This window comes from Osmerus eperlanus, chromosome 5 (assembly GCF_963692335.1).
Source record: "Osmerus eperlanus chromosome 5, fOsmEpe2.1, whole genome shotgun sequence".
NCBI classification, from domain to species: domain Eukaryota; kingdom Metazoa; phylum Chordata; class Actinopteri; order Osmeriformes; family Osmeridae; genus Osmerus; species Osmerus eperlanus.
In genome coordinates, this window is record NC_085022.1 from 21963771 (window position 1) to 21990883 (window position 27113).

Genomic DNA, 27113 nt, shown 5'->3' on the forward strand with positions numbered 1-27113 from the left:
CCTTCTGCCATCTCTGCTTTGACAACCGTTTCAGTGAGTGTGAGTTTGTGACTACCACACCAGACCACCAGAGGGCAACCCCGAGCCTATCTGCTGCGCGAACTCAGGTAAGGTTATGATCGGTCACTTGCTAAATCGACAAATAGGCGATACCACTGATATTAATTATTATTTAATTTATCCCAATAAAGTATCCAGTACATCAGTAGGTACCCATTCTGACAGAAACAGATTACGTTCTAAAAGAAACAACCACTCCATGTAGACTAACCTGTCATCGATCTTACAATCTTCTGATATTATTCCGAGCTTTAGTGGCCCTTATTGGTACGCCGGTTTGGTTGCATATTACAGAGGGCAAGAGAATTGGTGAATTTAGTTTGAAGAATATATTGGTAACTTTTCACTCATGTCACCCATGCGCGCTCGGCTATAGTAGCCTATTTTTATTTATTATTATGATTTATTTGTTACAATTGTCGGTCGACCAACCTAGAAACGAACAATAGTCTACCTGTGGTTTGCAGTCGTTTGAAGCTCTAGCTATTATTGTAACAGTTGCTTAGCGGCGACGGCAGTATCAGCGGCATCACTTCCCACGGGACTGCTGGGGACGTCGCTCGTAGAAATAGAAGCAGGGAGTTGCAGCGCGCTCTGCGCTCTAGTCACATTTGGCAAATCGCCTTGGCTACAGCGGTATGCGCTCCCTGTCACCGTCGAGCTTTATCTATCGTCTCACACCGATGAAATTGGGCTCTCTATGTTGCTACTACTGTGAACTGACGGACGACTTTATGAAATGTATTATTTTCATTGTCAAATAGTCTAGGCCTACGTTTGAAGAATTCAATATCTATAACCGCGAACAAGAGCAGAACATTCACTTCCGACGGGAGAAGCAATCTCTTCAGTTCTCAAGCCAAATGGTGATTTCTTCTGAGGTTAGTAAATTAATATTTTAATACGTTATACATAAATTTTCATACAGTGTTGTAACGATTGGTCTTGACTTGATTTAACCAAATAGGTGCGGACATTTTGCCAACTTGTCACATCAAAATAGTTTTACAAGATGGTACAGCAGCCTACACACCAGAGTTTGCTTCAATCATGGTATTAACTTGACATCATATGTTCTTCATTCTCATGAACTAGGACTAAATTAGACAGAAACATTTAGTCAATTTCAATAGTCAACGACGGAATATCCCAAGCCCTGGACTGGGCGTCGTATGAAACTTCGTGATGAGACAGCAGCCAAACATGACAAGGATGACAAGCTAGTATTCAGTACCATGATGACCAGACAACCTAGTACTGTACCATGCGAGTTGTTTTGGTTTAAACATGAGTTTGAAACCAATATGAAAAAACGTTCAACTTTACTTTAATTAGTAAGTAGGGATGAAAACCAACCTGTGGGGCTAGCCAATATCCCTCCAAATGACCTCAGTGTGACATGAAGAGGCTGCTATTCATTTGGTGAATAGGAAATCCTATATTGGCTCATTAAATATAAACATAAACTGAATATCTGAACAGTAAACTGTTCAAGGATAGGCTATTGTATTAGATGAGTATACAGTGTTCTTGATATTTCCTGTATTGTCTGTCTGGGCTTTCAGAAGGAAGACATGCATGTCTCCAGTGTTAGTCTGTGACTGTTAACAGAGAGGGATGGAGCCATCATGCTTCAAGCAGATATCATATCCCACCGGTCACGCCTGCTGATGAGAAGAGAGAAGGAAGAGGGGGGGGTCATCTGTTAAGTCCCCCTCGCCTCCTCTGTCAAAGAAGAGTTGAAGAACCTGCTCTGTGATCTCACTGAATTATTTCTCTGCTCAGCTATAAATAGTTGTCCTGTGCACCTCGCTGCCATGGGCTGGGAATCTGTGCACTGCACTCCCAAAGCCCACAAGGCACACACACACACACACACAGACACACACACACACAGACACACACACACACACACACAGACACACACACACACACACAGACACACACACACACAGTCATCCAATTTCAAATACTCACACTCACACCCACTGTCATGCACACACACTGCAGACACTACACTTCCAAAACCCTGTCAGCTGTGTCAGAAACAACCTGACAACATGTCATGATGTCAAGTGATTTGTCACGAGCTGATACGTTCTCCTCTATGACCGGTCTACTTCCTCCTTTATTAAATCTGCTGCATGATAGGGAGTAGCTTAGCAGTACTGTAGGGTTATCAAAATGCCCATAAAAATGCTCTTAAGCTTAATCACCACAGCCTAGATCATAATATGGTAAAGTATTTCAGCGTGTTGACTGAATCAGGTATAAAGATTCAATTACCACCAAGACCATCTGACCTTAAATTCTGTCTCAGAGGAAATACAATGCTTCCGAACCTGGCTAATGAGAAAAACCACACTCCCTTATTATGCATCGGAGACGTCAAATAAGCCACAAAGGGCGATTATTTCAAGGGTGAGACCATTAATATTACATCCAAACGATCCCCTGACTTTCTGAAACAGGTTTCAGTCTCTTCTTCCTTCCCCCCTGAGGACACCCTCCTGTTACAGTGACCTTTACTGTCATTCGGTTTTGTTTATCTTCCCTCTTGGGATGGACATGCAATTGGAATGTGTGTTTGTGGAGAGATGGGCGTGATGTGTTTCTTCCACTCAGGACATAGGGTTGGGATCAGCCATGCATCTTTTAGCTCCATGTTTTAGCATCGCAGCTAATGGATGGCAGGCTTCCTTGGAGAACAGACACATAAAGTTCTAGAGCTTTTTATCACAGCTTACCTCAGTAACTCTCCACTGGTGTTTTAACGAAGAGTCATTTGTTGATGTGTGGTAAAAAGCAACAACATAATTAGCAATTGGCAGGGTAGGAAGGGTTTCTTCCAGTTTGTGCAAAACAAATGTACACAAAGAGGTTATTGTATAGTTTCTTGGGCCCATTTCTGTCATGTAAAAATTCGACTGATTACAACCATGTGTTAGGCTTTTTTCCATTTAAGGGGTTCATTTACTGAAGATTGCTGACAGGCCTGTGTCAAACAGTATTGATAAAACCTCATTATTTCTCATTGGATTATAAAATCCAGTGAATAGCCTATGTTCCACAGTAAGAAATATCCTCACGTTTTTCTGAAGGAGGCACTGAAAGAGGTCTTTGTGGCTGAATAGAAGGAACTATGGCTCCCTTCAGAAGCCTTTTTATTGGATGGAAGCAAAGCAATCAAGACCCTGAATACAAGGAAAATGGGTAATATTGACGCTTGACTATCTCACAATAGAGAGAAAAGTTTAGGTTGAAACGTTGTTGATCTGTTTCTTCAGAGTTCAAGTGGAGGATCAGGTGAAATCTTTCCTTAGTAACAACGTTGCAGTGTGATTTAAAGGGAAGTCTCGCTTCTCAAAAGCAACGATGACTGATGCTTCCAGTTTAGATCGGTCGTGTCGTATCGCAAGGTTTCACAGATTCTATTGAATTATTACTTTCTGTCAATCTCAGTCCTCGGGTCAGGGCTAACACACGGCTGCATAATCCTGTCATAATACTGCTGGAGAAGATAGATCAATAATGGGAGAGGCACAATAAAAGGGGTTCATGCATCTCTATCACAACATCAGAGATATAATCCCTTAATCCCCAGGGTTGAGAAGTGTCATACCTCCACCACAGTAAAGGGCACAGGACACGCTTCTCTGAGGTCCACACGGGAGATTAAATCCATGATCATCTCTGATGAAACAAATAATCTTATGTTGGCTTCTGCTGTGCTCTGCATCCTCTGCATGGTGTTGAGCTAAACATGTATTATGAAGGTTAGATGTCGATTTCATTGCCCTAGAAGAGCAGAATCGGCGTGTTGCAAAGAACAAAATATCTCTGCTATTTTTTTGTTCTCTTCCAGTATGGCTGATTTTATGACCAGTCAACAAGGGACGTTCCTTCACAACACACCACCTTGAGCAGATTGTTGGTGTATTTTTAGCTGTTTTAGTACTTTTTTATATTGATGTATAGATGTACCCAACACATAAAATGGATGTTTGGCAGTCCAAATACCATTTAGAGTCACCAGTAGAACTGCTCCGTAGTAGAACCAGGGTCTCTCACTAAACTCTATTTGTAAGGGGCTCATCGCATTGCAGTCACAATATTGACACATTTTGGACGCTTCAATATTTTTGTTTCCTATTTCAGTGTGTATGACCCACCTCGGGGCTACTGTGTGTTACTGCTGTGAGTAATGGCGGATGACACCTCCATCATTCTCTCTCTGAGAGAGCTATGATTGTCTGTAGTTTCTCAGGCAGCCTGTCCAGTGGTGTGTGCAGACAGCTATTGATCTCAGTGTGAGTTCTCCATCTGTCATAGTGATCCTGTCACCACGGGACTCTGAGCTGGATACGGCATTCTTGGCCGATCTGATAAAAGTCGCTTCCACCAGAGTTAAAACTCAATCAAAACGAGCAGGCAGGAAACAGGAAATACCCTTTCCACTGCTAACAGTCCAGGTGCTGAGACAGGATTGTGTTTCCCTGGACGGTTTGATGTCTGTCATCTGATTTGGTATTCAATACCTAAATACAATTACTATTGACCAATAGGAAAAAGGTTTTAGTTTTTAAATCAAATTAGAGAGGTTGCATAGCGGGCACCTTTTTAAATGTGCAAATAAGCTTCCTGGTCCTGTAGTTTGCAATGGTTAGGCAAAGGAACAACAAAAGAAGTGTTGAACAAAGGAAGTCAAGGGACTAGTATATGAACTATGAACACGATGAACAATATATCTCGTTGAAAGCAGTGTTAATAATCAAAAGCTGTCGGAGGAGGGAAATGCTTTCACAATCACAACAATTGTTCTTTAGCACCATGTAAAAATGATTGGAGTCAGGGTATAATTATCATGTTATATAATCACACCTCTGATTACTGAATATGGCAAGCAAGCCCTTCTGAGATGGAACAAGCCAGGTCACAGGAAATATATATGACATCCCTTTGACAAAAATCCCTTGTAAGGTGAATATTCTTTTGTGCAAACATTCTAAGTGTAGGCATTTAGGTTGTGTGTTTGTGTATATATGATTGGATGTGGTTGTGTGTGTGTGTGTGTATATATGATTGGATGTGGTTGTGTGTGTGTGTATATATGATTGGATGTGGTTGTGTGTGTGTGTATATATGATTGGATGTGGTTGTGTGTGTGTGTATATATGATTGGATGTGGTTGTGTGTGTGTGTATATATGATTGGATGTGGTTGTGTGTGTGTGTATATATGATTGGATGTGGTTGTGTGTGTGTGTATATATGATTGGATGTGGTTGTGTGTGTGTGTATATATGATTGGATGTGGTTGTGTGTGTGTAAGCCCTCATCGAGTTGGTCTTAGTTTCAGGTAGCAGTTCAGGTGTAAATAAGATACATCCATTAGATTAAGGGTACATTAACCACCCTATAACTAAGTAGCAACACTTTACATGAAGGATACATTAACAACCATTTAACTACATAACAACACTTTACATAGGGGTTACTTTAACTACCTCGTAGCTATATAGGTATGCTTACTATAGATATTGCTATGAAGTTACACGGTAGTTAATGTAATTAACCTTAACATAAACTGTATTCCCACACGCTGAACGCAGATGAACATCTGTGTGAAATCTAATAGTCAGCATTGTAAAAGGTATTGATTTGAGATATCAGAGCAGGGTAACACATTGTGGTTCAATGAATCTGCTTTGATAATACAAAATGTCACTGTTGTAATTATATCTGTCCCTATTGAGTAGATCAATATGGATGCCTGCAGCTGGCATACAAACTAGACACCTAACAGATTAGAATGGTAATATTCAACCCATCATTTTCAGTACTAAAGGGAAGATTAGAGAGGGGAAAACAATCACCCCTAGAGAAAAGTTTCAGTTGCCTTTCAAGGAAAAGCAATCAACAGCCGACACACCAGAGAAGATGAAGGGCGAGGTTGCTGTCTAGCTGCCCAGGATCATCTACCTTCACTCTCATTCCCCTACGAGTAAATGAGCAAATGGCTGGAAGTGTGTTTCCGTGTGTGAGATTATGTGTGTGTTTTTTTGTGCGATCGTGTGTGTGTGTGAGTGTGTGTAGGCCTACCTGAACAGCTGATCTGTGTTGCTAGTCACACCTGCTGTGTGTGTTTGACCGTGCGCCAGAGACAAAGGCTTCCTGGGCTTTGAGGAACGGCAAGCTGCAGTCAGCTCAGTCTTCAGGGGTTCCTGAGCAATAAACAAACAAACACACAGAAACACACACACACACAGAAGCACACACACACACAGAGGCACACACACACACACACAAGCACACACAAGCACACGGAACACACACTCAAACACACACGTCCACACACAAACACACTCTCACACACAAAACTCTGCTAGATAGTTAACTAGATAGCTATCTTATATATATCTTAGACAGACACAGACAGACACACACACACACACACACATATACATATACCATTAATGGGAAAATGTGTCCAAACTTTTGACTGGTACTGTACATACATACTTCATACTTACTTCTTTGCATAGCAACAGTAATATAGTGTCATTGTCACTGGTCCATATACCGTCCACCTCCAGCCTGGTCCTAATCTCTCTTACAGTAAACTCACCTAGAGTCTGGTTCCTCTGTCCTGTCCCCAGGTTCCCAGGCCAGGGCCGTGGAGGGATGCCCGGGGTGGAGTGTAGGACTGTGGGAGCCCCGTGTGGCAAGAGGAGGCCCCTCACCATGAAGCTGCCCTGCTCCCTCTACTGCTCCCTGTGGCTCCTGCTGCTGCTGGTGGCCGGCTCCCTGCTGCTCCTCGTGCACCTGCAGGACGTGTCTGAGATGCTGCAGCACACCCCAGGTCAGCACACTGCAGGTCAGCACACCCTAGGTCAGCACACTGCAGGTCAGCACACTGCAGGTCAGCACACTGCAGGTCAGCACACCCCAGGTCAGCACACTGCAGGTCAGCACACTGCAGGTCAGCACACCCCAGGTCAGCACACTGCAGGTCAGCACACTGCAGGTCAGCACACCCCAGGTCAGCACACTGCAGGTCAGCACACCCCAGGTCAGCACACTGCAGGTCAGCACACTGCAGGTCAGCACACCGCAGGTCAGCACACTGCAGGTCAGCACACTGCAGGTCAGCACACCCCAGGTCAGCACACCCCAGGTCAGCACACTGCAGGTCAGCACACCCCAGGTCAGCACACTGCAGGTCAGCACACTGCAGGTCAGCACACCCCAGGTCAGCACACTGCAGGTCAGCACACTGCAGGTCAGCACACCCCAGGTCAGCACACCCCAGGTCAGCACACTGCAGGTCAGCACACCCCAGGTCAGCACACTGCAGGTCAGCACACTGCAGGTCAGCACACCCCAGGTCAGCACACTGCAGGTCAGCACACTGCAGGTCAGCACACCCCAGGTCAGCACACTGCAGGTCAGCACACCCCAGGTCAGCACACCCCAGGTCAGCACACCCCAGGTCAGCACACCCCAGGTCAGCACACTGCAGGTCAGTCCTCCCGCAGAGGAGCTGGTGCAGAGACATCTCTGTCGGTGACTGTGTCGCTTCCCCTGTTTGAATTTGATTTGATCAGCCACAGAGGCTGATTTCCCGCCAGTCTGCAGGATTGAGATGGTCTTGAGACATGTGTGATCATTTTTTCTATGTAGTAGATATAGAATTTATAGTAGTATTCTGGGAATCTGATATCCAGTCTGTCTCATCAGCCTCCACACCAGGTTTCCAACCCGGGCGTGGCCAAGACAGTGGGACCTGACACTGGTGCTGTGCCTCCTGAAATCATTCTTCTTTTTTTGCTCAGGAGATTAACAAAGCTAACAGCAGGGTGTATGTGTGTGTGTGTGTGTGTGGGGGAGGGGGAGTCATGTTGACCCTGGTACATCCATGCAGAGGGCTCAAGCCCTTCAGTACCTAAAGCCTGTCCACTGCGCAGCACCTGCTGTGCTCTGTCAGGCCTCTTCACTAGCCTCCTCATCTGATTGGGATTCCCACAGCGCTAATTGATTAGCTTCTTATTGATTTTCATTGTCTGGGAGGGAGGGACTGAGTGCTGAATGAGATTACCCAGAGCAATAGTAACTCACGCTGTCCCAGATTGTTTTTTCGTTAATTGAACCAATCACATCTCTGTTTCAGATGTGTGAAACTCGATCCCTTTGCTTTGCTTACTCTGCAACCCGCCATTTTAACTGCCACTTAACCCCTCCTACACTGAGAGGCATGGTCCTAAAAACCTTTTTTTGTATATAACTACATTTCCATTCAGCATTTTAAGATGAGGGGGCGGGATTAATATATATTCACATCTTATTTCCACCTGAACCATTGTGAATAGGGTCCCTGTGTAATTATCTCCTCTGCCTGCTCAACTTCCTCCGGTCGCTTGAATGCCTGTGAAATAGTGCCAGTTTAGTTCCAGGCCTCTTTCAACACTGTCTGCTTTAAACTGAGGTGAGTCTGCTAAAAAAAACTCACATTTAATCACAACAAAGCCTTCCTTTCCCTTCTCTCCCTCGTTTGCACCCTGTGTGCCAGGTTTTATGTTTGAAGTGACCTAATGCCATGTGAGAAATTCAAAACAAAAATACGTCACGGCAAGTTAATTTCAAGTGGGAGGTTTAATTAATGTTCTCTGTGGGTGGTCCACTCTGGGATAGACTACCAGTAGGGTACAAAAACATTACACAGGCTGCCTCACTGTCTCTTCACAATGAGAATGTGGTCGCTCAATAGAAAAATACCTCAGTTGACATTTTCATTGGGTCTTATTTTGTCATAATTAATTTTGAGTTCAAGCTGTTGGTTCTCTGTCAAGGTTATTTCTTGGGTAAGGCTGTTAGTGTCTGCCTGCCTGCTGTGTGTTTTAAACACATTCTACTGTTCTATACTTTCATCTATTCAAGCAGACCTCAGAATACGAGGATGTTGGAGCCTGAATCCTGGGCCTACTCTTTTCTACGCACCAATCGTATCTATGCCGAGTCAACTTGTCTGCTCAGTTAACCGCGAAAACAGATTTCTGATTCTCTGTCATGAAATATTTGTGGATGTGCTGCAGCATCGATACTGTTGTGGATGTGCTGCATGATCTATATGGATGTGCTGCTACATCTACACTGTTGTGGATGTTCTGCATGATCTATACTGTTATGGATGTGCTGCTACATCTATACTGTTGTGGATGTGCTGCATGATCTATATGGATGTGCTGCTACATCTACACTGTTGTGGATGTGCTGCATGATCTATACTGTTATGGATGTGCTGCTACATCTATACTGTTGTGGATGTGCTGCATGATCTATACTGTTATGGATGTGCTGATACATCTATACTGTTGTGGATGTGCTGCATGATCTATACTGTTGTGGATGTGCTGCATGATCTATACTGTTATGGATGTGCTGCTACATCTATACTGTTGTGGATGTGCTGCATGATCTATACTGTTATGGATGTGCTGCTACATCTATACTGTTGTGGATGTGCTGCATGATCTATACTGTTATGGATGTGCTGCTACATCTATACTGTTGTGGATGTTCTGCAGCATCAATACCAGGGGTTTCAAGTCTGTTCCTGGAGAGCTGCCTGCCTCCTGGTTTCTGCTCCAACCACACTTATTTGACCTAATTCAACACTAGTTACTTGACCAACCAGCTAATTATTAGAATCAGGTGTGCTAGATTAGTGTTGTAGTGAAAACTTCTCATGATTTGTCGATAACTGAGTAACTGTGAGACTATTTAGATAATCCATAATCAACATGTTCAATGTCAGTGACTTGTTATCCTTAATGCTTCGTGGACTAACAGACACATGCTTAACAGTGCTACATGAACCAGACAGCGGTTGTCTGTTCCAGGACAGAACCCTTCCTGTCCTGGAGTGTGACATCATGAGTACAAATAGTGGTGGGTAGACAGTGGACTTCAGTGCATTATGGGATGGCTCCTACAAGGCTAGCAGATGTTGCTTTCTCTCTGGACACACCACAGACATTCCCCATGCGTGGGGGAGACCGAGGAATGTAGAGTTACGGTAACGAACTAACTCATGGTTATGCTGATGTGTGTGTGTGTGACAATTTGCACGACGAACAAAACACAAATTATGAATGATCCCCAACTAGAGATGCAGGGGTGTTAAGCAGGCACACATTGCAGTTGCAGAATGAATGAGGATGACGAATGATTATAAATCTGTCATGTACAGTCACACCATGTGTTTGCTATGGGTGCATTCGCTTGTATTATATATGTAGATAATTCAGTCTTTTTCCACAGCAAATATAGTGACCTCTGGGGAGACTATTTAAACAGGCTTTTAAAACACTTCTACCTTGCTTCATGGCCTAACTGATGCTGACAGAAGCCTTACTGTACTCACATTCTTACCATATGGGCATTGAGTCAGCGATAACACAAGGTCATCACCTTGGCAGGAGGGGGTCTTCATCATACTACACTGATCTCCTGGGCTCTCCTTGCTTACTCCTAAATAGCTAGCTGATAATCAAGGAGTAGCTTTTGATTAGAATGAACTGGAGTTTCCTTAATCTATACAAGGTTATGGGTTAATGTTGGTTTGATGCCTTTAAAGATGTGCCCTTCGCGCACAGAAAGGAAATAGAGTGTTGTGTCTCTCTCCTCACAACACATTGTAATTAGTGTGTAGTAATTATACCACATCCGAACCATACAGTAATCTTCCGAGGAAGGAGCTGATCTTCTTAGACTGAGGTCAAAGTTCAGGAACGCCACAGAGACGTGAAACCTTCCTCCTCCTAGAAAGATAAGAAGGGGTCACAAGGTCACACAGAGCGATGAACCTCATTTACATTTTATTCATTAAGCAGACTCTTTTATCCAAGTGGTAGATGAGCAGTCTCAGGTCCATTAGCATGGACTGGGAACAACCTCACACCCACAGAGACAGAATGGAACATTGTGATGTCAGTGGGAAAACATTCTGAGGATTCAGACTTCTCTCCTCTTCTGCTCACCCCCTCTTCCGTTCTCAAGCAGAGGAGGAGGAGGAGGGAGGGGAGGGGAGGGGAGGGGAGGGGAGGGGAGGGGAGGGGAGGGGAGGGGAGGGGAGGGGAGGGGAGGGGAGGGGGGAGGAGAAACTCAGACAACAGGCTGCCTAGTTCCACTTCCTGCGCTACACCAAGCGCAAGCTAATTGGCCAGACATCACCTGTCACTGCGCTGGATGGTTGTTTTGCGGTAGGCAGCGTGGCCTTTGCATGTCTTTCGTAAGTCTATTTCCTGTGTTTTGGACTGTATGAATCTTAATCAGTTGGCGTGTTCAGCTGAGGCGTTATTTGCATCCTCTGCACGGTGAACAAAGCAACCTAATGATTTGACAAATTCGGGTGAAAAAAGAGTATTGAAGATCAGAACAGAAGAAAGGACGCTCGTCTAATAAACTGCTACACCGAATGAGCTCCCAGCCCAGAAAGAGAGGGAGAGGTGTTGCTCAAGCTCAGATGCAGAGATCTAATTCATATTCCTCGCTCACATGCAGGGTAAGTGCAGCTCAGCCCAAGACAGAGAGACTATAGAGAGATGGGAGAGAGGGTGAACCACAGTAGAGAGGGTGAACCACAGTAGAGAGGGTGAACCACAGTAGAGAGGGTGAACCACAGTAGAGAGGGTGAACCACAGTAGAGAGGGTGAACCACAGTAGAGAGGGTGAACCACAGTAGAGAGGGTGAACCACAGTAGAGAGGGTGAACCACAGTAGAGAGGGTGAACCACAGTAGAGAGGGTGAACCACAGTAGAGAGGGTGAACCACAGTAGAGAGGGTGAACCACACCAGACATTGCCCAACCCGGGTTGACATGGCCAGAGTCTTTTAGGGAAGAAAGGGCTACTGATGCCTGTCTCTATAGGATCCTCTACCTGTCTCTATAGGATCCTCTACCTGTCTCTATAGGATCCTCTACCTGTCTCTATAGGATCCTCTACCTGTCTCTATAGGAGCCTCTGTCTGTCTCTATAGGATCCTCTACCTGTCTCTATAGGAGCCTCTGTCTGTCTCTATAGGATCCTCTACCTGTCTCTATAGGATCCTCTACCTGTCTCTATAGGATCCTCTACCTGTCTCTATAGGATCCTCTACCTGTCTCTATAGGATCCTCTACCTGTCTCTATAGGAGCCTCTGTCTGTCTCTATAGGATCCTCTACCTGTCTCTATAGGATCCTCTACCTGTCTCTATAGGAGCCTCTGTCTGTCTCTATAGGATCCTCTACCTGTCTCTATAGGATCCTCTACCTGTCTCTATAGGAGCCTCTGTCTGTCTCTATAGGATCCTCTACCTGTCTCTATAGGAGCCTCTGTCTGTCTCTATAGGAGCCTCTGTCTGTCTCTATAGGAGCCTCTACCTGTCTCTATAGGAGCCTCTGTCTGTCTCTATAGGATCCTCTACCTGTCTCTATAGGAGCCTCTGTCTGTCTCTATAGGAGCCTCTGTCTGTCTCTATAGGAACCTCTGTCTGTCTCTATAGGAGCCTCTGTCTGTCTCTATAGGAGCCTCTGTCTGTCTTGCACCGAAGAGATAGATAATTAATCTGACTGGATTTAGTGACTATGAGGCGGGTGATGGCTGTGCTGCTGCTGTTGGTATGTGTTATTGTAATGCATGAGGAGTTTCATCTCAAATAAGTTTGGCTGGCACTCAAAGTACTAATTGTAGCAACGAGAAGCTGAATAGTTGAAAGGCACAGTAATATCAAAGTATATCAGGTGGCTGAGCGGTTAGGGAATCGGGCTAGTAATCAGAAGGTTGCTGGTTCGATCCCCGGCTCTGCCAAATGAAGTTGTGTCCTTGGGCAAGGCACTTCACCCTACTTGCCTCGGGGGAATGTCCCTGTACTTACTGTAAGTCGCTCTGGATAAGAGCGTCTGCTAAATGACTACTGCAGAGTTAGCTGTAGCCATTGACAGAGAACATCTTGTTCCCAATTACTTAAATAATGTGATTATGTCTTAATGCACGCTTGTCACAGCACGTTCAACCCTTAAAATGTTTTGATATTACTGTAAGATATCCCCCCCTGGGAGGAGAGAGAACAACACAGTGGTGGTAGCTATGTTATTGATCAGCAGCAGGCAAGGAGAGGAAGTAGGAAAAATAGACAAAATACAATGACACAAAATACCCAATATCAAAACATTTTAACTTAAATGTTAGGAAAATTGCTACAAAATCGTGCTCCAGTGCAAAAGTATTCGTTAGTAATTACATTTTTAAAGCAGATTAAAACTCTCTAAATCAGTCTTACCTGCTCTTAATATTTTTATGGTAAAACATACACTAAACTCAAGTCAGAGGACCTTCCCACTAATTTCCAACACTCTTATAGAAGGGATAACGTACAGTATTATGCTGGAAGTGATCTCAGATTACTTAGATGAATTACATGAATTGTATTATACATACCTGTCCCCTTAGTATTAGTTAGTATTAGTTCATTAGACTTTGCACTTTTTGTATAGTATAGTTAGACTTGTTTAACCACCACTTATTTAAGCCAAAGTAAATTCCTTTGTGCAAACTTTCATGGCGATTAAAACCCTATCTGATTATGATTCTGATGAACATATGGCAACCTGCATAAACAATGCAGATAGTTCTGCAGAACTTTTACGGCTTCATTTTAAGTGTCGTTTGTGTGAAAGATGAGCCACCATATGGAGAGAGGGAGCTGCAGTCTTCGTGTCTGGAATAGAAATGAGTTGTTTTCTGTTGCTCCTTAAAGACACACGGTACACCTGGAACTCACCTGAAACTGAGCCTGACGCCAGCGTGGGGCCATCCACAGTCTCTGTCCATCTCGTTGGTTTGGACGACAGCATCTGCTAAACGAATGTCTATTCATGAGATGATGAACTTTGAACCTTTGGTGATTGGATGTGGCTAACCTTAAACATTCGCTTTCTTGTGATTCACTTGCATTGGTGATTCTGCCAAATAGCCCATCTTAATGCTGTCCCTGGTGTTGGGCTTGTCACAATAATGTATTCTAGTTATTACTCTGCATTTTCAGCATCTCTCACACACTATTTAGACTGTCAGATTCCTAAAGTCCCAGAACATCACGTAGAGATTCATGGGCTTGGATGCATTAGTGTCCATTGAACCACAACACATTATCTCATGCTGACAGCCTATCAAGCTAAAAGACTTTCCTACCGCCTTAATTGCCTCTTTCACCTCTCTGACACTAGATAGAAAATGTAATGTATTTATTGTGGTTTTTATGAGTGAATAGGTCAGAAAGAGTCTGTTTTTTGATGGACCTACAGGCTCTCTAATTTAGCCATCACAGAACCATTAGAGACCTGTAGTGATTTTAAATCACAGTCCATGGGCTCAGAATCCCCTGGCTTAAAAGAGAATTGTAAGTGTCTTCTTTATATATATACATATCTGGCCAGACGTTTGTAAACATGTTGTTTTTTGGTTGCAAAAGCCACAATCAATATGTCCATGAGGTGATGATATATTGTAGTATATTCATACTACAATATATTCACATTATATTCCATGCTACAGTAAACTCCATACAAAAGTTTATTCTAAATTACATACCCAATACTGCAATATGTTCTTCTGGTGATAAGACTCCACACTACAGTATTCCAATCTACAATATATTATTATTGCATATTCTTTGAGTGATGATTTAACTACATTATATTCCATCCTACAGTATATTCTTCTGCTTATGATTAATTCCATACTACCTTATTTTCATCTGATGATGATTTAACTACCACAGTATATCCATACTACAGTTCTAGTGGGGAGGGACAACAATGAACACAGTTCCAATGAACACAGGGTCACATTGTGTCGGTGTTATGTTAATGGATTCATGAAACATGCATCTGCAGAAGACAGTGGACCGATACAGAAATAGAATCTGTTTTGCATCTGTTTTGTCCCGTCGACACAGACGACAGCTTAGATCTCCTGTAGCGTTAACCCAAACACTCAAGTGAGTGTGACACACACCACATCGTTACCAAGTTCCTCAGCCTCCCTCAGCCTCCCTCAGCCTCCCTCTCCCTCCCTCTCCCTCCCTCAGCCTCCCTCCTCTCTGACCTCCCTCCTCTCTGACCTCCCTCCTCTCTGACCTCCCTCCTCTCTGACCTCCCTCCTCTCTGACCTCCCTCCTCTCTGACCTCCCTCCTCTCTGACCTCCCTTCTCTCTGACCTCCCTCCTCTCTGACCTCCCTCCCACGGCTTCCATCGAGTCTCTGGGAAACCTCGGGGGGGTACAGAGTGACCAAACACTGAGCCAAGGCATTAAGAACGCTCACAGACGAAGCAACTAACATCGATCACCTCCTAACAAGGGCACATGTCCAGATCTGGCTAGATCAGATGTAGATGACCTGTCTCCTCACTCGGAGATCAACTGTACCTCTGTGTCTGTCTCGAACCTTTAGAAGGCTGAGCTGGTGGGACGGGGTGATGTGTTTTATATTTAGTCATTTAGCAGACACTCGTTTTATCAGTAATCATGCGCTGGTTTACCTAAACAGATGGATCCCTCCCTGCTGTTTTATTTATCAGCTTGTTTTTGTGCTCTCAGATCCCGGCGTCATATTATCTCGCTTGTCGTTGCCTTGAATAGACTCAACCACAGCCCTATGAATAACACAACCAGATGAATAATACAGCAGAGAGAACAGGGCTTGTGTTTTTGTGTTTGAGTATGTGTGTGCGGGTGAGTCTTGTGTGTGTGTATGCATGTGTGCATTGTGTGTATGTGAGTTGCTTGGGTGCGTCTGCTTGTGTGTGTGTGTGTGAGTTGTGTGTGTGTGTCTGCTCGTGTGTGTCTGCATGTGTGTGTTGTGTGTGGGTGTATTTGTATAGGTGTGTGTATGTGTGAACACTTACAAGAACAGCATAGACTCTGAAAGCACGTAGCACCAGCAAGTTCCAAACCTGGTAACATTGACACCATTCAGTCAAAGCAGAGCCTCTTTCAAATCTGGAGCTCAGACACCTGGCTGACTACTTCTGAACAGAAAGTTCCGGAAGGAGCACCATCAGTTAACGATGAGGGAAGGAAAGACAGAGAGGGGAGTGAGAGCAGGGGGACGTTATAAGAGCTGAGCGCCAGAGACTGAAGTGCATTCTGGGAAGGCTTGACAAAGACAGCTTTCTGCCAAGAAGACACTGAGACCTGTCATGGAGGCAGAGTGATGAAGCACACAGCATCAACAAAGTGTCACGACACACAGAGACCTTGAACAGAAGGCTCTGCCAGGACAGTCTAGACAGGGCAGGGTGTTGGAGGAGGACAGAGGGACAGGGCAGGGTGTTGGAGGAGGACAGAGGGACAGGGCAGGGTGTTGGAGGAGGACAGAGGGACAGGGCAGGGTGTTGGAGGAGGACAGAGGGACAGGGCAGGGTGTTGGAGGAGGACAGAGGGACAGGGCAGGGTGTTGGAGGAGGACAGAAGGACAGGGCAGGGTGTTGGAGGAGGACAGAAGGACAGGGCAGGGTGTTGGAGGAGGACAGAGGGACAGGGCAGGGTGTTGGAGGAGGACAGAGGGACAGGGCAGGGTGTTGGAGGAGGACAGAAGGACAGGGCAGGGTGTTGGAGGAGGACAGAGGGACAGGGCAGGGTGTTGGAGGAGGACAGAGGGACAGGGCAGGGTGTTGGAGGAGGACAGAGGGACAGGGCAGGGTGTTGGAGGAGGACAGAAGGCCGGAGGACACCATGGCCTCTGGAGCTGCGGACGGTAGCCGGACTGATTCTCATTCACAACCTGCCCAAGGTCAGTAGACTAGTTAGATGTGCAACGCAACAGGATAAAAGGTCACTGTGGGTTTATGAATATTAACATCTCATCTGCATATTGCGAGAGTTATTAGAGCTGGTACTCAGGAAGTACTGGATCCATTCAAGAGTCTTTATTGTGCTTCACCTGGGACTAGGAGAAGAACAATGGATTTCAGGAACTATTTTAACTTTGGATGCACTTACAACTTCTTACATAAAAACTAGTGAATCAATGAGCACGACTCTGGACATGATTGTTACTGATAAATGAAGTTACAGCTTATTTTTTAAATGCTACCAGCGTCAGAGTTTACAGCTTGGTGGTCCCGCTGGGATGGTTTTCAGCATATCATGCCCCTGGTTGATTTGGTAATGGGCAAGTCTCTGGGGTGCTGGGAAAATGCGGTCAGTGAAAGCCAGCTCTTATCTCCTCACCTCTCCACCTCCCTGACTCTCTCTCCCACTTCTCCCTGGACTCCCCCTTTCAACCTCGCCGAAGGTTATCTTTTATTGATGGAACAGTTATGAATATTTCAAAACGTTTCAGTGTGACTTGAAAGGCTTCCACCACTCGCTGGTGAGCGAGCAAACCTGTCACAATGTTTCCCCTCTCAGTGCGGAGTTAACGAGTTGAATCAGAGAGATGGAATAAAGGGTCTGGGGAACGCAAGCTCAGAGACAACTTCGTAACGATAGCAGAAAGAAAGGCCCGGCATGTCAACAGCACAGGCATTATAGTGTGTGGTACACACATGCACACTTACAAACATACACACGTGTGACTGTAGGGTACCTGTTCTGGGCCATCTTAAACACTTTGACGACCACGCCAACACTGGAGACGCACATTCTGTTTGTGACAAGTGCCTCTGCCAAGAGAAGATTTCTCGAAAGGAAAATCTGAAATCCATCTTACATTACATTTAGTCATTTAGCAGACGCTCTTATCCAGAGCGACTTACAGTAAGTACAGGGACATTCCCCCAAGGCAAGTAGGGTTAAGTGCCTTGCCCAAGGACACAACGTCGTTTTGCACAGCCAGGAATCGAACCAACAACCTTCTGATTAATAGCCCGACTCCCTAACCGCTCAGCCATCACTTACTGCTTGTTTGCAAGCGTTAGAATAACCCTGATTACCATCTGGTTTGGGAATTGTAGCAAACTTATTTCTGTATAGTGCAACATCACTTTGGACCCTTTTTATTTGTAGTTGCTGACGCTAAGAAAATTGCAGCGATGAGACCAACTTCAGCAGATCAGCACCCAAAGGACTGAGACATTAAAAACGGAGTCTGTGTGTTTTGTGTCTGAACTGAGGAAGTATGCTTTTATGCTCCCTATCTTAACAGGATCTGACACATGTATGTATGATTTACGAGCAGGAATTTTATGGATTTCTTACTTACGTTAGACGCAGGAAGATTCGTCCCTGTTAAGCAACTCTCTGAAGCTTTCACACTGTTCTGTCATGTTCGCTTACCTGACTTGCAGCTGCTATATGTGTTTTGTCATGTGTCGCCTCTAACATCCAAACTCTGATTTCTTGTCTTATGAGTTCCTGTCATAGTGACCAACGTGTCGTTAGTTTCAACCAGTCTTTGGTTACTGGGCTTCCATGGAATCCAGTATCACATGACAGGTCTCTACAGTGGTGATCCTCAATCATTTCAACAGAGGCACTTTCGCATATTTCCAAATGCGTCCTCCACTCTGCGTGTAGTAAGTTACTGGATGGCATGCTTTCATCCTAACAATATGCAGAGAATACATATATTTATATTTATGCACAATGACATTTAGAATTGCTGTCTCTATTGTCTGTGTGATGGAGGTTAGAAGTATTGAAGAATTCTTCCTCTTGAGGCATATGTCTGTGTCAAAGTTACTTTGTTGATCCATTTAAAAATGAATTGGCATTTTGATAGGTCACTGCTTTTCACCAAGAATACTGCTGATTATTCATTTGATTGCACTAGACATTACAACCGCGTTAGAACTGATAGGATTTACTGAGATACCTGAATGTAAATCCTGTTTATCCGTGTAGATAGAAGTGCCTGTGTTCCTGCGTTCATGATTGTTTATAGACACACTACTATGGCAACCCATGACCTCTGAAACAGCAAGAGCCCGGTAACAGAGCCAACGGTACCCCAGACCAGCCCTGGAACAGCCCTGGAACAGGTGATCCAGGCCAGACCTGGAACAGCCCTGGAACAGGTGATCCAGGCCAGCCCTGGAACAGGTGATCCAGGCCAGCCCTGGAACAGATGATCCAGGCCAGCCCTGGAACAGGTGATCCAGGCCAGCCCTGGAACAGATGATCCAGGCCAGGTTTTACCTCTCCCCGCTCCACAGTCAGCCAGCGAGGAGCGCAGCTGTGCCTCGTCAGTTGCTCGGGGAGCGGCAGATAAAGGCTGACCAGCATCAGACTTTAGGAGTTTGAGTACAAAGCTGGTGCCGAATGGGTGAGAGCTGGAATCCAGCAAAGTACAGCTGTCCGTGCCGTAATCCCCTTTGCGCTCATCTCTGTCGCCAGGCAAAGCCCTACACAGGACCCGTGTAAGCTGAGGAATTCCCTCGTTCAAGGAGGAACTGAAGTTGGGCTCTTTTGAAACTGATTCTCATGAATAGATTTTTGTTAATAAAAGGCTTTTTGTGCTGACCATGTCCCTGGTTGTGGATCTATTGTAGTTATACGAGGTCACACCTCACTCTGACCTCCTTGGTTGCCACAACATGTGAAAGAGAGAGAGAGACAGAGAAAGAGACAGAGAGACAGAGAAGCAGAGAGGCAGAGAGAGACAGACAGTACTCCTGTGCTATCATTAGCCTGTAGCATTCCCAGGCTCCTGGCTCAGCTGTGGTGTGCAAGGTTGCTTGGAACAGGTGCAAGGCTCTGAGCTGACGGTGTGAAAGGAGATCAGGCTGCTGGTGTAGGGAATGCCTTCAGCAGGGTCACATGTCAGGAAGCACACCTGTGTTGTTGTCTCTGCACATTCTGCTTTGTTTGTTTGTTTGTGCACCTCAGCTGTTTGGTTATCCAGTTTACAGTTTGTCCGCAGAGAAAGCTTGATGGAAATTATGAGACAGGATGAAGGTGCTTGTAAAGCGTGGATGAGACAGATTAACCCTAACAGATTCAGGTCTAAATCTGCCGTTTGGCTGCTAAATAAGCACAGCAGGGCCCTCTCTCCTTCATCTCTCTTCTCTCTCTCCTCCCTCTCCCCTCTCTCCTTCATCTCTCTTCTCTCTCTCCTCCCTCTCCCCTCTCTCCTTCATCTCTCTTCTCTCTCTCCTCCCTCTCCCCTCTCTCCTTCATCTCTCTTCTCTCTCTCCTCCCTCTCCCCTCTCTCCTTCATCTCTCTTCTCTCTCTCCTCCCTCTCCCCTCTCTCCTTCATCTCTCTTCTCTCTCTCCTCCCTCTCCCCTCTCTCCTTCATCTCTCTTCTCTCTCTCCTCCCTCTCCCCTCTCTCCTTCATCTCTCTTCTCTCTCTCCTCCCTCTCCCCTCTCTCCTTCATCTCTCTTCTCTCTCTCCTCCCTCTCCCCTCTCTCCTTCATCTCTCTTCTCTCTCTCCTCCCTCTCCCCTCTCTCCTTCATCTCTCTTCTCTCTCTCCTCCCTCTCCCCTCTCTCCTTCATCTCTCTTCTCTCTCTCCTCCCTCTCCCCTCTCTCCTTCATCTCTCTTCTCTCTCTCCTCCCTCTCCCCTCTCTCCTTCATCTCTCTTCTCTCTCTCCTCCCTCTCCCCTCTCTCCTTCATCTCTCTTCTCTCTCTCCTCCCTCTCCCCTCTCTCCTTCATCTCTCTTCTCTCTCTCCTCCCTCTCCCCTCTCTCCTTCATCTCTCTTCTCTCTCTCCTCCCTCTCCCCTCTCTCCTTCATCTCTCTTCTCTCTCTCCTCCCTCTCCCCTCTCTCCTTCATCTCTCTTCTCTCTCTCCTCCCTCTCCCCTCTCTCCTTCATCTCTCTTCTCTCTCTCCTCCCTCTCCCCTCTCTCCTTCATCTCTCTTCTCTCTCTCCTCCCTCTCCCCTCTCTCCTTCATCTCTCTTCTCTCTCTCCTCCCTCTCCCCTCTCTCCTTCATCTCTCTTCTCTCTCTCCTCCCTCTCCCCTCTCTCCTTCATCTCTCTTCTCTCTCTCCTCCCTCTCCCCTCTCTCCTTCATCTCTCTTCTCTCTCTCCTCCCTCTCCCCTCTCTCCTTCATCTCTCTTCTCTCTCTCCTCCCTCTCCCCTCTCTCCTTCATCTCTCTTCTCCAGATCAACTTGGCCCTCCTGTCCAAGTCGTCCCCGCCATGACCAGCATGCTCTGGCATGTAATCGATGGGCAGAGGCTCCATGTGGATCACTGTGACGGCATCCACACAGACCTCCTGTCGGCCCTGCTGACACATGCTGTCACTCTACACACCCCCCCTTCCCCTAACCCCCCTGCCTCCCCAACTCCCTCCTCCGATCCCCCTGGTGAAGGGAGGGGAAGGAAGCGGGGGGGTCTCTAGGTGTGCGCATACCCCTAATTTCGGAGCATAATGTTTTTGCTCTTAATTTGTTCTGGAGAGACAGGACAAGGAAGTTGGCAGGTGTGGACTTGGAGCTTGTGAATGATTCTTGGCACAGAGGAAAAAAGGGAGGGGGAGGGGGGGGGGGGGGATTCTGGAAGGCAGCAGGTGTCATGGTTACGTCTCTCTGAAATAGAAACAGAAACATGGCAGTTGGAGTGGGATGCCTCTCATTACAGAGACAATCCAAGACAGTGGTAATTGAACTCTACTGTAACAGTCACACACGCTTGTCTCGTGTTCCTCACCCTGCTGACGTCCTCCTCGCTTTCACACCTCGATTTAGCCATCCCAGAATAGTTCCTCTAACATCCATCCTCATACGCAGTGTCTCTATTTCCAGCCTCACTTCTCCTGAAACGTGTCAAGCTCAGTCGCCCACGCAACGTTGCCGTCGACGATGAGCTGAAATAATGGTCGGTGACACAGTGGTTTGTCGCGTCTTTCCTGTGACATCTCAGCTCGAGTTTCTAACCTTGTGATGGTCTGCTGTGAGGCCATCTGGATGCCACAGTACACTGGCACAGGAAGCATGAGCTCTGCTGAAGCCTGTTTGTGTACTTGTGTGTACTTGTGTGTGCGTGTGTGGGTGGGTGTGGGTGGGTATGTGTGAGAGAGAGTGGTGTAGAGTGGTGTAGTTGACAATGCTCCTGTTGAGCATTGTCAACAGTGTCGTACACCTCAGCCTTGGTTTTCATTTTCTGAACACAGAGCAAAGAAAAGCAGCAGTGACGCACAGCAGAGAGAGAGAGAGAGAGCGTCAGAGAGAGAGAGAGAGAGAGAGAGAGAGAGAGAGAGAGAGAGAGAGAGAGAGAGAGAGAGAGAGAGAGAGAGAGAGAGAGAGAGAGAGAGAGAGAGAGAGAGAGAGAGAGAGAGAGAGAGAGAGAGAGAGAGAGAGAGAGAGAGAGAGAGAGAGAGAGAGAAAAAAGGTAGAGAGAGAAAGTAAAGAGAGCAGAAATAGATCAGATACAGAGCAAAGACACTGCAGTAAATATGGGGTCAGGGTTGTAAATGACCTCCAGTCTCTCAGCCATCCAGGCAGCAGGCCCAGTCCAGCCTCACTTCTCTCTGCTGAATGTGTGAAGGCTTGGATGTCCATAAACAGGCCAGACAATCCAGGAGAGAAGCTCAGTGAGTGGTTGTCTGGGGCAGCAATACAACCTCATATCATTTTGTCAATATTTGACGTTTTGATATTTCTCTATGTTTTGAATGTCTGTTTGCAAAGTAATAAGCTATTCAAAGCACTCAAGATGGACTACCATTAGCAGTAATGCAAAATAAATAATTGCATACATAGTATTATGCTGTTCTTGTGTCAGTACTTTGTATCTCCCTCGTGTTGTCTTGGGCCAGAACCTCCAGATGATGCTGACTGCATTAGGCAGAGTCAGCGCTTATGGATATTTGACGCTGTAATGATTTCTGTCCCTGTTCTGCCTTGTCATTTGTTTTTCCAAAGACACATGGAAATGTTTTCCGTAACCGTGACAAAATTACAATGAGCAGCTTCAAAAACGTGGAGTTGGTTGCTAAGCTAAGCATCAAGGTTTCTGTTTGCCTCATTGGATTTAAACGTCGGTTAAAAGAACAAAACTTCAAATGTAAATGTTCTGTGCTCGAGTCTTGTTTCACAAGGGAGCAGCCCAGGAGGATGTGGGAAATCCTTCCACATCTTTCATCTTCGTAACTCAATATCTTTTAAACTCGCAAACACATACCCTCTCTTTCTTTCTTGTTCATGTTTTTTTTCTCACACACATGCTCTTTCGATCTAAACTAATCTCCAGTCATCTCCCAGCAGCTCCGTCTATAACACGCTGCACCTTCCTGGAACATGACTTCTCATCAGAAGATTGTAATCTCAGCTGTATCCATACATCTTTGATCAGGACAGGAGAATATTAACTGAGTTATGCGTACGACAGCTTCGAACTTTCTCTCTGTGCAAGCAAATGTCAATGGTTACAGTCACCGAGCAAAGGCACATCGGCTGTTCTGTGTTCAGAAAGCTGTTCTTGATTTATGTGAGAGAGTTTTTCTCTCATCCTGTTCAATTATTTTCTTCCTTTCTCTTGCTGTCTCCAGGTGCAAAGTTTGTGGGGGCTCCGAGATGGCCAGTTCAGAAGGTAAGCTTGTTTGCAAGCTGTGGTCTACTAAAAACAATGAAATGGCACCATCTTGTGGAATTTGGATGAATCACGCTTTTGTACCCGTTCATGTGTTGGACTTGCTCTGCCCCCCCAGGGCCAGGATGTGGATCGAGCAGGGATGGAAAGATCTGACCCTGGCTTGGGTGGTATCAGAGATGGACCAGAGGTGGAGACCAGACCCTCCATGCCTCCACTCCCCAGACAACCCACTGCCTCCCAGCTGCTGCCTGGCCCATCCGTCTTAAACTCTGAAGACATAGCCAGAAACACAAAACTACCGATCACCAAACGCCACAGGAAGCTGCTGCTAAAGACTGGCGCCCCTTCAGGGGAGGAATATCAACACCAGCAGGCTCTGGCCCGGAGCCAGGAGTCCCGTCGACAGCTCTTGCGGGAGGTCTGTGCTAAGTACCATCCCAGCGTGACAGAGGCGTCTGGCCGGCAGGTGGCGCGGGTCTTTGTGGAGGACAGGTCCGGCCTGCTGTACTGTGAGGTTCCCAAAGCCGGCTGCTCCAACTGGAAGCGTGTTCTGATGGTGCTGGACGGCAGCGCCGCCTCCACCCACGGCATCGCCCACGACGACGCCCACTACGCCAACCGTCTGCGCCGACTGGACGCGTACGACACGGCCGGCATCGCCCAGAGGCTCCGCCTCTACACCAAGGTGCTGTTTGTCCGGGAGCCGTTTGAACGCCTGGTTTCGGCGTTCAGGGACAAGTTCGAGAGCCCCAACTCCTACTACCACCCTGTGTTTGGCCGGCCAATCATCTCTCGGTACCGTGCCAACGCGACGCGCGACGCCCTGAGGACGGGTGCCGGAGTGACCTTCCGGGAGTTCGTCCAGTACCTGCTGGACGTGCGGAGGCCGGTGGGCATGGACATCCACTGGGAGCCCGTCAGCCAACTGTGCAGCCCCTGCCTACTCAAGTACGACTTCATCGGGAAGTTCGAAAGCCTTCAGGACGAGGCCAACTTCTTGTTGCGGAGTGTCGGAGCGCCCAGCAACCTCACCTTCCCCGATTTCAAAGACAGGAACCCTGATGCGGAGAGAACTTCCGCCAGAATTACCCAGCGCTACTTTGCACAGTTGAACTCAACCGAGAGGCAGAGGGCCTATGACTTCTACTACATGGACTATCTGATGTTCAACTACCCGAAACCCTTCATAGATCTGTACTGAAGGCTTGGGTTGCCAGGTTTGAGATTGTTGACATTTCCGTGGAGAGATTATCCTGTGGGCCTTGAACAAGCACTACAGACACATTCAATGTTTTAAATGTTCTTAATCGTGATATTAGACTGTGATATATGCTTGTTTTATTTGACTGTTTTGAGCACAGGTCTTATAACATTTTAGTTTACTGCTTTTTCAAATGTTATTATTCATAGGAAATGAACAAGCTAGTTTACTTGGTCGATGCACTTGTATACTACCGTAGGTTGCTGAAGTGGTATTGATTGGCAGGCATTGATTGGAGCACTCTATAATGGTCTCACGTGAACGTGACAGAAAACCTCTATTAGCAGTCTGAGAATGGAGCACTGTGTCAGGTGAGTCAGGTGGCTGAGCGGTTAAAGAATCGGGCTAGTAATCAGAAGGTCGCTGGTTCGATTCCCGGCCGTGCAAAATGACGTTGTGTCCTTGGGCAAGGCATTTCACCCTACTTGCCTCGGGGGAATGTCCCTGTACTTACTGTAAGTCGCTCTGGATAAGAGCGTCTGCTAAATGACTAAATGTAAATGTGTCCTTTTGAAACACCACGACTTCTGTGAAGTCAATTATAATTAGGTAAATTAGATGTTAAGAAGCTTGTCAAGCCTTGCTGTCCCACATGAATGCTCTGAATGTACCCACCCTCAGCCTCTGCTCTGAGCATCCACCCTACAGACTGCAGCAGTGTGAAGATATCGACATGACAACAACTGGTGCAATATGAAGATAGATTATATATGACCACACAACGTGACAGTATGAATGATGTTTGTCAGAGTGCAATTGTATTATTATTATTCTTATAGTTTTTTTTGCTTTATTAACCCTTGTGTTATCTTCGGGTCATTCTGACCCATCAGTCATTGTGACCCACCGTCGTATTGCGACAAATTTACCTCATACAAAAACAAAGTGAAGCATTTTCTTTTAACTGTCGGGCTGTGTCAGACCCCCCACATTGGAATGGTTAAAAGAAAATTATTTGTATTTGTTTTTGTATTGGGTAAAATTGGGTAAACACAACGATGGTTCGTTATGAACCTTTGGGTCATGTGACCCGAAGGCAGCACGAGGGTTAATATGCCTACCAACAAAGGAAATTATATTTAAATCTCATAGTCCTAAAAAAGCCATTTCATGTTTGTTTTTAAGCACTTTTGCCGTCAATAAATGTTTTAAAACGCTTTTCCAAACAAATCCTCTATCTAAGCTCAGGTTGACCTTGTACCCTGGTCCAGCATCCTGTGTCCTCCAACCTGACTTTAGACCAGTCTCACACAGACCACCAGCTACCTTCACCCTGTCTCCCTGCTAGCCCAGTCTCCATGTGTCCCTTCTCCCTACCCTGAAGACACGAGTGAGGGGTGCAGGGGAGGGGGGGCAGGGGGTCCTGTCATCAGGCAGTGCCCCCCAAGGCATTGTGTCAGGAGGGGTGTAGAGGTGGGGTGCTGAGGGTGTAGGGGGAGAGTGAGTGTTCAGACAATATGAGATTATGTCCTTCCAATAACTTTGAAATATGTGATAGTATAATGTCCTTCCAATAACATGAAATGTAATGTTGTGATGATTATACAGTATTGTGAGAACTTTTAGTTAGCACCATGTATCCCTTTCTTTCATGCTTTTTCAATAACCTGTCAACTACGCACATGGTAAACTACCACATCGTCAGATAATTAACGTAGTAAGTAAATAACATTTCGAGTGTAGCTTAAAGCACTTTATCATCAAATTCGCAGGGAATTTAAAAGGGATTTTTGTTTTTTTGTCCTAAGCTTTAAGCACAGTTGAACCATCACAACTGTTGGTTAGACCATTACAGAGACAGTTCACAATGATTAAAAACCAACTGATTCAGGCATCTTTAACCACTGAGCTGCGTTTTCTCTCACATCATACACTCCGCATGAAATTCATAAATTAAGGAAATTAACTGTCAGCGCCTGCGGTGACTTTACAAGCTATTTAAATCTTTAAATTCACAACATCTTTTCCATACTTTATCTAATTGAACTAACTGCAGGGTTTCTTTAATTAGAAAAAAAAATCAAGGCCTTCTGTTGATTCGAAGCAGAGGAAGACACGTGCTCAGACTGAGCCCGCGGCAAAACCAAATGGAAAAGGAGAATTACACACTGGAGTCCGAGTTCCGGTGTTAACAGACGTTGTGTGTATCGCTCGGTATCCTTGCTTGGCTTAACTAATACAAAGAGACATTTAGCCTATGTTAAATGGAAACAGAACACATCAACAACGCAATATGTCTTATCCAGAGCTCGTAACATTGCAG

At 45.8% G+C, this 27113-nt stretch overlaps 1 protein-coding gene across 3 annotated transcripts; it reads left to right on the forward strand.

The window, feature by feature from the left end:
• The first annotated feature begins 655 nt into the window (after positions 1–655).
• Positions 656–26175, forward strand: si:ch211-269c21.2 (carbohydrate sulfotransferase 8). Of its 3 annotated transcripts, XR_009930525.1 has the most exons (5): positions 656–941; positions 6719–6921; positions 23546–23586; positions 23705–25628; positions 25887–26175. XR_009930525.1 is itself a non-coding variant. In XM_062462688.1 (4 exons), the coding sequence occupies exons 2-4, from the start codon at positions 6744–6746 to the stop codon at positions 24788–24790; spliced, it is 1305 nt and encodes a 434-aa protein (XP_062318672.1). In that variant the 5' UTR covers positions 656–941; positions 6719–6743; the 3' UTR covers positions 24791–25776. The 3 variants fall into 3 exon arrangements, 1 of the variants encoding a protein (XP_062318672.1); XM_062462688.1 differs by lacking the exon at positions 25887–26175 and having other exon boundaries at positions 23705–25776; XR_009930526.1 differs by lacking the exons at positions 656–941; positions 6719–6921 and adding an exon at positions 23023–23143.
• Positions 26176–27113: the final 938 nt, after the last annotated feature.

Excerpts from the sequence above, each read along its gene's own strand:
- si:ch211-269c21.2 (XM_062462688.1), top strand. The coding sequence starts at position 6,744 with ATGCCCGGGGTGGAGTGTAGGACTGTGGGAGCCCCGTGTGGCAAGAGG. Across the intron at positions 6,922-23,545 it reads GATGCTGCAGCACACCCCAG|GTGCAAAGTTTGTGGGGGCT; the intron begins GTCAGCACACTG and ends TGCTGTCTCCAG. Across the intron at positions 23,587-23,704 it reads CGAGATGGCCAGTTCAGAAG|GGCCAGGATGTGGATCGAGC; the intron begins GTAAGCTTGTTT and ends CTGCCCCCCCAG.